The following is a 10,492-nucleotide window of genomic DNA, read 5'->3' as shown; positions in this document are numbered from 1 at the left end:
AAATACATTTCTTTTGAATGTATAGCATATTTTTTAATAAGGCAGCAACATATGATAGATACGATAGGACAAAACAAATACAGTGCAGCACAAACTGTTTTTATACAGTCTATGAGCACAAAGCGTTTACAATGTGCGCATCCGGTGTGCAGTATGATGCGCTTGAAGCGCATCATACTGCACTTAATGTAAGGACTTAAATATTCATATGTAGCTCACATTAAGCTATCGTATGGCTTCAGAAGTAACACAGAATAATTCGCACAATCAGGAAAAAAAAACAAAACAAAAAAATCTCGGATTTGGATCGGCCCTCTCTGACTGATACCCGATCCAAGAAAAATGGCACTATCGGAGCCGATACCCGATATGAATATCGGATCGGCGCATCCCTAGTAAAGAGTAGTATGTTAAAATTCACAGAATTTACCCAGATGCCTTACTACTTCCGGCGTGAATCTGAAGTGCGCATCCAACAGACACTTTACTATCGCATGAGGGGATTTGTGAATGGCAGTCACTGGGATGGTATCCTTTTAAAAGGAACAAAAATATGCCATTTAGGTACTAATATGTATACTTTAGGTACTAAAATGTATCTTTAAGATACCAAAATGCACCCTTTAGGGGTAAATACAATACAAAGGTGTACCTTTTGAAAAGGTGCCCCAGTGACAGATTCTGTACCTTTTTTCTTAGTGTATGACTGAGTAAATCAAATTTCAAAATATATGCATGGTATGTTGAACAGTACTTTTCACTTTTTAAAAAACAATAAAAAAAAAAAAACGAAACAAGTACTTATACTGGAGATGCCATTTAGGTACTAATATGTATACTTTAGGTACTAAAATGTATCTTTAAGATACCAAAATGCACCCTTTAGGGGTAAATACAATACAAAGGTGTACCTTTTGAAAAGGTGCCCCAGTGACAGATTCTGTACCTTTTTTCTTAGTGTATGACTGAGTAAATCAAATTTCAAAATATATGCATGGTATGTTGAACAGTACTTTTCACTTTTTAAAAAACAAACAAAAAAAAAAAACGAAACAAGTACTTATACTGGAGTAATATGTTATTAGGATATCTGTACTTTTACTCAAGTACTTGAATCATGTACTTTGTCCCCCACTGAGGGTGAGTAAATAACGATAATGGATATATGGATTTCGCTGAGTCAGCTCATGCCACCTCCTCCAGGACTGACATACTGGAATAATATTTAGCTGACATTTGAAAAGGCTGGGGAGACAGTGTCTCTCGGCTTTGCTCACAGTGGAGGTATTTGGTAATCCTATAATGATCGCTGTTAAAGCTGTGGTCTGATCCCCTCTCGTTCTGCACTCGTCTCAAAATTGGGTTTTAAATCCCTTCATTGCTGCTGCTTATCTCTATTCCGTGAGAGTCAAAGCTAATTCAGTTACTGAGGTTAGTTGTGGTGACACCATTATTGGTTGCCTGGTCACCGAACACACTGTCACACAACACACAGTCTAGGGTCTGTTCAAACCTTTCTCCATCCCACAAACTGACAGACAATAAAAAAAGACTAATTGTTATTCATATCATCTCGTGCACTGGTAAATGTGTTGTCGTCTTCTCTGATCCGGCTTTATTGTATTCACTGCTTTCATTAAATCTAAGCTGATCTCATACCCTCCATGTTTGTTCCATAAGTATTCCTCAAAGATTTTTGCCATATCAGAATCTTGTTTTCTTTCACTTTTTCTTTTTTTCACTTTTTTCTTTTTTTTCTTTTTAATGTTTTCAGTGGAGGGTTTCGAGGGAATTACAAGATTTTAATTAATGTCAAGTTATTTTGTGATGTATGTTTGGTATCTTAAAGGGATAGTTCATCCAAAAAAGAAAATTCTGTCACACAAAAAAAGATATCTTGATATTGTCATGATCTCTAGCTGGAGTGCCCATAAGCTCCGCTAGAGGGCACTTCATCCTGGACTCTTTGCCATTCACCCCAGACTCCATTTCCCATAACCCTTTGTCTGGACACATCATCAATTGCAATCACCTGTCTCTCATTACCTCATCAGTCTACCACTATAAGAATGGCACACACACACTAGTTCATCGCTGGTTATTGAATGTTTGAATATTTGTAGTTTCCTGTGTGTTCCTTGTTTTCCTAGTTTTGCCTTGCCTTAGTATTTTGACCCTGGACTGTTTCCTCGATTCTGATTGTTTGCTGCCTGCCCTTACCATTGCTTGTTATCTGGATTACTCTTTTGCCTCTGCCTTGGATATAACTGTTTGCTGTTACTGGACCCTGCCTGCATTACTACTCCTTGTTTTTTAAAGCCTGCATTTGGATCCACAACTCCGTTGTCGTCTCGCTCGTTACAGAATAACCAGCCATACCCGGATCCAGCAGTTTTTAGAACATTCCAGGCCTATCATGGACCCAGTGGACCAGCTACTTCACCTTCGGCAAAAGGACCTACCTATCAAGGAGTACGTTCATAAATTCTGTGAGTTTTTGTACCGTGTGCCAGTATATGATGAGATTTTGTTTAAGGACTTGTTCCATTTTGGACTCAGTGAGCCAAATAAGTCATTGTTACCCGGAGGGGAGTATGATGGTAGTTTGAAGGATTTTATGGACTATGCTCTGTTGTTATGTGGCTCTCCTTTCACTGTGGGAGAGGCAGAACTCTTCACAAAATGGCTGCCAGCCCAGAGACTTTCCACAACATGGTCGCCATTCCTTAGTCTCGTCCCGTCATGGCCGCCGTTCCAAAGTCTGCTCTCAAGCGTGCCGGCCACTACTCACCCCAGTTCTCCATGCACAGTACCGTCAGTCTTGGAAATCTACGATGTACTCTCTGTCCTGCCAGTTATGGCTACGGCCATTCTCTGTGTTTGGGCCGCACACACCACTGTAGTTTCCCCAGACGTGGCAGCCTCTACTCCCTGAATCTATTCCCAGGTTTAACCCAGAGAAGGCTCCTGATCCCAAAGTTAGCCCAGAGAGGGCTTCTGTTCCGGAGTCTAGCTCAGAGATGATTTTAGTCCATGACCACTGCCCCATGCTTATTTCCACTCCTGATCTCAGTTTTGTGTCTGCTTCAATATCAGAACAGAGCTCAGTGTTCATTCCAGCCCCCGACTTTAGTCTAGTGAAGTCTTCAGCTCCTGAGTACAGTGCAAAGATGGCTTTAGTTCCTGAATCTGCTCCCAAGTCCACTCTTGTTCTAGAGTCTTCTCCAGAATTTGTTGGATTCTCTGAACCCATTTCCGAGCTTCCTCCAGCCCCCGAGTTTGCTCCAGAACTCACTCCTGTCCGTGGGTCCACTCCCGAGTCGACTCCAGTCTACGAGTCTGTCCAAGAGCTCACTCCAGCCCTTGAAGCTGTCCCAGAGTCCGCTCCTGTTCTCCCTGAGGTGGCAACTTCTGTTGCAGAACCTCCTCTGACAGTAGCAGCACTCTTTCCCGAGCTCATGGTGTTCTCTGTCCCCTCTGTTCCTACCACAGACACTATGTTTGAACTATCCATGTTTCCTGATACCTCTGTTACGGCCGCAAGGGCCATCTCTGAACTCTCAGTATCCATTGAAGGTCCTGTTGCTACCGCTGCAGAACCTCCAGAGGTGGCGGTGGAGCCTACTTATGAACTCTGTGTCTGTCCTGAAGAGGTCATGGAGACCATCAGAAAATCCCCTGTTATACAAGTCTTGGCATTAGAAGCCAATTATGAATTCTCAGCCCTGCCTATTACTGTCGCTAAGACTGCCTTTGAATTCACTCAATGCACTGTCCCGGTCAAAGATGCCTCTCCCGAACTCTCTGTGTGCCCTGTCATAACCAAGAGGATAATTTATGAACCTTCTGATTGTCCTGTCACGGCCATGGAGGCCATCTGTGAACTCTCTGCCTGTCCTGTTCTAACCAAGGAGGTCGATTCTGAACTCTGTGATTTGTTCTATCCTGGCCAAGAAGGCTGGTCTCGAACTCTCTGTTTACCCTGCAATGGCCAGGGAGGTTGTTTCTGAACTCTCTGACTGTACAGCCACGGGCAAAAGGGCTGTCCCTGAACTCTTTGCTCACCCTGTTACGGCCAAAGATGCCGTTTCTGAACTGTCTGCCGGTCCTGTTATGGCCGCTGAGGCCATTGTTAACCTCTCTGTGCTCTTATTTCCATTCCAGCCTGATTCGCCATGGTGGCTCCCTGCACCATCGGTCCAGTCTGTGCTGTGTAGCGGTCATCTGCTCTGCCGTGGGGGTCCTCGTTCCCATCTGCTCTGCTGTGGTGGCTCTCTGCTCTGCCTTGGCTCTCCGCTCTGCCTTGGCTTTCTGCTGCGCCTTGGCTCTGCCTCAGTCACCTGTTCCTTCCCTTCCTCATGGACCTGGTCCTCCATCCCTCCCCTTGTTCTGCCTTCGCTCTACCTCCCTCCTGCCATTCACCCCGGACTCCATTTCCCATAACCCTTTGTCTGGACACATCATCAATTGCAATCACATATCTCTCATTACCTCATCAGTCTCCCACTATAAGAATGGCACACACACTAGTTCATCGCTGGTTATTGAATGTTTGAATATATTCCCAGTTTCCTGTGTGTTCCTTGTTTTCCTAGTTTTGCCTTGCCTTAGTGTTTTGACCCTGAACTGTTTCCTCGATTCTGATTGTTTGCTGCCTGCCCTTACCATTGCCTGTTATATGGATTACTCTTTTGCCTCTGCCTTGGATATCACTGTTTGCTGTTACTGGACTCTGCCTGCATTACGACGCCTTGTTTATTAAAGCCTGCATTTGGATTCCCAACTCTGTTGTTGCCTCCCTCATTACAGATATTTTGAAATGTCCATACAATGAAAGTCCAGTGTTGTTAGGATTGATTTTCAAAAGATCTTCATTTGTGTTCCACTGAAGAAAATCATTCAGGTTCGGAACAACATAAATGTGTAAATAATGACAGAATTTAGCTATCCATTTAACCATCAAACTCATTTAAAGTCAGACTGAGTTAATAATTATAATTTATCTTTATTTTATTTTTTTCAATCATCCTCGCTGTTACAGTCATACCAGCACTCTTCATCACAGTTACTGTGTGTTGTTTTAACAAAATTCTACATAAATAAATACATAATTTTGATTATGTTACCCAGTTCCACAGTGGTCAGAGTTGCCATATGGAAACATTCATATTTTCTCAATTTACTATACAGTACAATATTTTAAATAAAGTTAATCAATGAATCCTAAACTTAACAAATATGCATGAAAATGTACATAAATGTGTATATGACTCTATCCTATGTTCTTCCTCTGCTTGTACCCTTGTTTTGTTTTTATTTGGGCTTTTAGTTTGTAGTTCAGTTCATGTTTCTGTGGTTCTTGTTTGTTGGGAATTTTTTTTTTTTTTTTTGAGTAAACTCACCTGTGTCTAGTTTATCTCCTCATTTACTTGTGTAATTATACATTTTTGTTTCTTCATTAGTTTTTAACAAATGCTCCAGTTTTGTTATGTTCATGTGTTCCTACATATGGATGGACGGTCACGTGTGTACTTTTGCTTTGTTTTTAGTATTGATGTTTTGGTTTTGTTTGTTGTTTTTGCTTTACATTCTTAATAAACTACTGCTTGTATATAGATCGTCCTCAACTACACTCTTTGTCTCCAGCAAAACGTTAGTCTACTAGCACGATTTGAGGGCACTTGAGTATGTGTCTCTCATGTGAGGAAAAAGCCTTGGAGAGAAAATCAGATGTCATTTGTCTAAGTAACAGCACATTATTGGTTTCTTTAAGGACTGACATTCTAATTCGTATAATGCAATTTGTTTTGTTTTAGGTCTCAAATAGCGTGAAAGTCAAGGAAATTGACACTGCCATTTGGTAAAACTATACAGAGGATTACATAACTTTTCTGCCTGATTTGACTATTAAAACTAATATTACATCGTGTAACATACTGTAATGTTTGAATCGGACTCTTTCATATTAAAGTGGCTTTAAACAAAAAGTAACTTAAAGAACGTGAAGTACATGTTTAGCCTATTTAATAAAACATGGTGGTGAGAAAAGCTGAAAGGCTGTGCTGAATGCCGGCTGCTGTGCTGGCCGACTGCTGTCTGCTCCCTAGAAGGTCTACGAGCTGCAGGATGGGATTTTTTTTCTGGCATGCCTTCACTCATAAATCCTCTCAGTGACTGGCACCTCTGGAAAAGGCAGAGGTAGACAGAATAAGGATGCACACAGGGGAATCAGTGCCTGAATCTGGGTCCCCATTAAACCGTGACAGCCAGCAGGCAGAAAGTAAACTAATTAATGCAACAGTAAAACCAGCCATCACTGAACATTTACTTTTGTAATATACAGGAACTTAATGTAAAATGGCCAAGTACAGAAATGAACTTTTCCATTAAGGGGAGATATTTGCCCACTTAAATTGATTTCCAGGAGTAGTTTTATTCTAACATTATTAAATGCATGCAATTATTGAAATGAATCCATAAATTTAATTACAATAATAAGACACTACAGCACTTTTATCAGTCAAATGCAATACAAAATCAATCTTTGCAATGCAGAAGTGACACAGAAGCTGCATCTGAAGTGGCATTTAGTCTGTATTTAATAAGACTTTTATATGTTTAATGCTGTTCAGAGGTGGCATGGATGCATTTACATTAATTAAAAAAACACAAATTCATACAGTATCAGAACACTAGTGTGTTGCCTAGAGATGTGAAACAGTTCTGCTGTGTTTTGTATTATGTCTAAATCTAAGCCACTTCATATTAACTTCTAGTTTACTCTATATTATATTGTGTTATGAATGTTATGGAGAAGAAGAAAAAAAGGAACTCATACAGGGACATTTTGTGCACCCATACCTTGGATTTTTGGGGGCATTTGTATTCAGTTTGGTTGAATTTCTTCTCTGAAAAGGGTGAGAAATTAGCTTATTCCCCAACAGCCATAGTGGCTGAATAACCTGCAATTTGATCATTGTATTAATCGAATTTGTGCAGTTTTAGCTGAAGGACCTATTTCTACCTGATCTGACTGGACTGAAAAAATCCTATTAAAATGAAAATCAATGGTGTAACCTAGCATTATCAGGTTGATTCAGTAATATTAAATATTTTGGACTTGGCAGTTGGCATGTCCACATCTTCACAACTGTATCATCCATTTGCGTAATTACCCACTTGACCGTGAGAATCAAGTCCATTAGCTATACCAATTCTGATATGTTAAATTGCGTCTTCAGTGTTGCCTTGCTTTGAACAAAGGACAGACGAGAACGTTGTGACAATCCCTGAACATGATCGGAGAAAAGCTAACTTGCTTCTGTCACGAATCCTGTGCCTGCCCTTCCGTTCACTCACCACCAGAGATCACCCGCTCATTATGATGGACTCTTGCACCACACTACTATTGCACTTCACACCGGACTACATTTCCCATCATCCATTGCACTGATTACACACACAGCTGCAACCAATGAAACACCCTACATAAGCCATGGACTCTTTCTCACTGCCGAGTATTGTTTGCGCATATCGTTAGTGGTAGCAACGTTACGGAGCCCTTTTCCTAGTCTTGTATTTGTTCCTAGTTCTAGTCTAGTCTTGCTTCGTTGTGTTATCTGATTGCCTGGTTGCCTGATTCTCTGCCTGCCTTGGATTTCTCTCACCTTATCGTTTGGACTTTGTTTGCCCCTTTACTGGACTATCGCCTGTTTGTGGATTACCCGTTTGGCTTGCCCTCTTGATTACGGTCGCCGATCGAAGACCCTCGCCTGCCCTTGGAATACTCTTTGCCTTGCCTGTGATGTACCTGTGTTGTTGTTTGACCCTTGCCCGTTTTTTGACCACGCCTTTGTAATAAAGCCTTGCACATGGATCTGCACGTCTGTGTGAAAATGATGCAATCGAGTCTGGTTAGGACGCGGTGTTACATTTTGTCCACGAGTGTGATAGATAAGCAAAATTACCTGACATGTAAAGTAGTATATTTTTACTTTTTTAATAAATATTTTAATGTACACTATACATTTTAACTGTAATGTGTTGTCTAATGTTACATTTAACATTAATGTTTTAAATATACTAAATTACAACAAATGTGTAATTACAAATATATTTTCAATAGAAATTAAAGTATATTTGACAGTACACTGTAAATATATTTCAAACACAAAGAGAAGTAATTATGAACTTAAATATAAAAATGTACTTAAGTTCTTCTTTACTTGGTCAAAAAAGCACTCTTAACTTCAAACAATTGCATTTAATATACATTTAAACTATTATACATTCTCATTAATTGTAAATAACATGCACTTAAGTGTCCGAAAACATTACATTAAATTTACACTTAAGTATATTATTTTAAAGTATATTATTTTCATAGTAAGTACAATTTTAAAAGTATGCTAAAGGTTACTTCTTTTTCATAAGGATATAGTTGGTGAATAAAATCAGTTTTGATGTTATAACCACTTATTTTAGATGTTACCACTACACTCATTTTTGTTGTGGTGATGCGATAAGTTATGTAAAATATGAGTTTTTGTCCTAACCGTCTGCGACTGATGCAATCGAGTCTGGTTAGGACGCGGTGTTACATTTTGTCCACCAGTGTGATAGATAAACAAAATTACCTGACACTGCACAAAAATACTTGCATACCATTACATGCCATACCTGCAAAAGAAAGTCAAGCAGATTGTGACATCATGAGTTCATTTCTGAGAAAAGCAGACAGTGTTGCAAATCTATTTTCTGGCAGCAACAAGTGCGTTCCTCACAGCTCTCTGCCTACGTTAAAGCACCTCTTAGATAACTGATGTGAAATGAGGAAGGCTGGAAACAAGTGTGAGGGATGGAAAAAGACAGAGAGAGAGAGATACGGAAGCATATCTGATTCTTGGTACTCATTAAATTTTACTGCTCATGTAGACAGACTGAACTTGGTGATCACATCATTCGCAGCCTGAAAACCACACTATGTGACATTTGCAAGTGGTAACTTCCACCATTTTCAGATCCGGACTAGCAATATTGTGTTTATGTAAAATTTAAAGGTTACTGACCGACAGTAAGTGCGGTGAAGGGTAAGGGGCAGCCAAGCTTTGAGTTAGCCGTAATAGCTAACATACTACGTCCTAAACCAGCTGTCTTACAGGAAATAGAAAAAGTGTGAGAATACTATAAGCTAATTAGCCATGATGAAACTTGAAGGAAAAGGCTGTCATTTAGAAATGAATGTGCATTGACACCTGCAATTGAGAACTGTCACATGATTTCCTCTTAGAGAGGCTGACATTAGCTCCTTTTAGACAGGTTGACAGACATTAATATACACCTGCCATTGCATGAGTCTCATGGGAGTCAAATGGTTCCTGTCAAAAACACAGGGAATAGAGAGTTTCAAGTATAGGTTTGAGATCTGGTGTGTATTACACAGACAAGTCACTCATGCAGATGTGAATCAACAGGGTGCAAAATATCAGTTCACAACCCATTCTTTTCATCACAGGTTGCCAAAACTGTCTTAGTGTTTTGTCAGAGATAGATTTGTCTGTGATCATTCCCCATTGTGAAAAGAAGTGTGCTTAATTGTATTGAATGTATACACTTGTAGTGTACTTCAAATCTTAAAAGCATATTTTCTAAAAAGCAACTGTACAAACAGGTTTTCTGTAGGAATGTTTCTTCAAGTGTCTTGTTCTTACTGACACACCATAGCAAAAGATAGAAATAACTGGCTTAAAACCATTATTTTGTTGGTGAAAATAACCATAATTAACCATATCTCGAAGACAACATAATTAATTATATATAAAAATATACTTAAGTAATCTTTCGAAAAAAAACAACAAATTAAATTGAATTCTGAAAAAAAACCCAGAGGTTTTAATTATTGGACCAAAAACCTCTACATGTAATAACCTAAAACACTGTCTAACACTTGATGGCTTCTTTGTTAATTCCTCTTCATCAGTTAGGTGTCAGGATTATGGACTTATCTGTGTGTGTTTTTGCCCCTGTGACCCAGTTTCTTCCTCATGTTGATTGTGTTAATTTGGTTCCAGGTGTGTCTCGTTCCTCCCCAATTATCCTGCCTTTAAAAGCCCTAGTCCTTTCAGTTCTTGTTTGTCGGGTCTACTTGTTGAATGTCCTCCTTGTTCTCGACTTTCCTGTGGATTATTAAAGACTGTGTTGTTCAAGAACTCCTCGTTTCCTCGTTCCTTGCTCCCCAAGTGAAATGTGACAGAAGACCCGACTGAAACAGTTACCTCCGTTTGTACCCTCCGTTTTGTTTCTCTTTTTACTCCGTTTTTTATTTCCGTTGTGTGCCCTATGGATCCCCTCCTTTGCCCCGAATTCATCCTCCTCCTGAAAATTTGCTCGAGGGTCATACCAGACTGTTTCTGGTCCCTCAGCCCACCATCATTGCGGTGCGAGCCCCGCGGGACTGCCATTCTCCAGCGTCGCCGTGGCTGGAGTCTCCCTT

The 10,492-nt window shown here is 40.0% G+C and overlaps 1 protein-coding gene across 1 annotated transcript in view; it reads right to left on the bottom strand.

Annotated features, from left to right (window-relative positions):
- Nucleotides 1–2,016, bottom strand: part of LOC107751872 (adenylate kinase isoenzyme 1-like) — a 76,653-nt gene extending 74,637 nt beyond the window's left edge. The window contains exon 1 of the mRNA XM_016567640.1: nucleotides 1,885–2,016. Coding sequence (XP_016423126.1) covers nucleotides 1,885–2,016 — 132 coding nt within the window. The remainder of the gene's footprint in view (nucleotides 1–1,884) is intronic.
- Between the last annotated feature and the right edge of the window lie 8,476 nt (nucleotides 2,017–10,492).

The sequence above is a fragment of the Sinocyclocheilus rhinocerous genome, unplaced genomic scaffold (genome assembly GCF_001515625.1).
Source record: "Sinocyclocheilus rhinocerous isolate Xijiao unplaced genomic scaffold, SAMN03320098_v1.1 scaffold351, whole genome shotgun sequence".
Taxonomy (NCBI): domain Eukaryota; kingdom Metazoa; phylum Chordata; class Actinopteri; order Cypriniformes; family Cyprinidae; genus Sinocyclocheilus; species Sinocyclocheilus rhinocerous.
The sequence above is the reverse complement of the archived record's forward strand: the minus strand, read 5'-3'. Positions and strand labels throughout refer to the sequence as shown.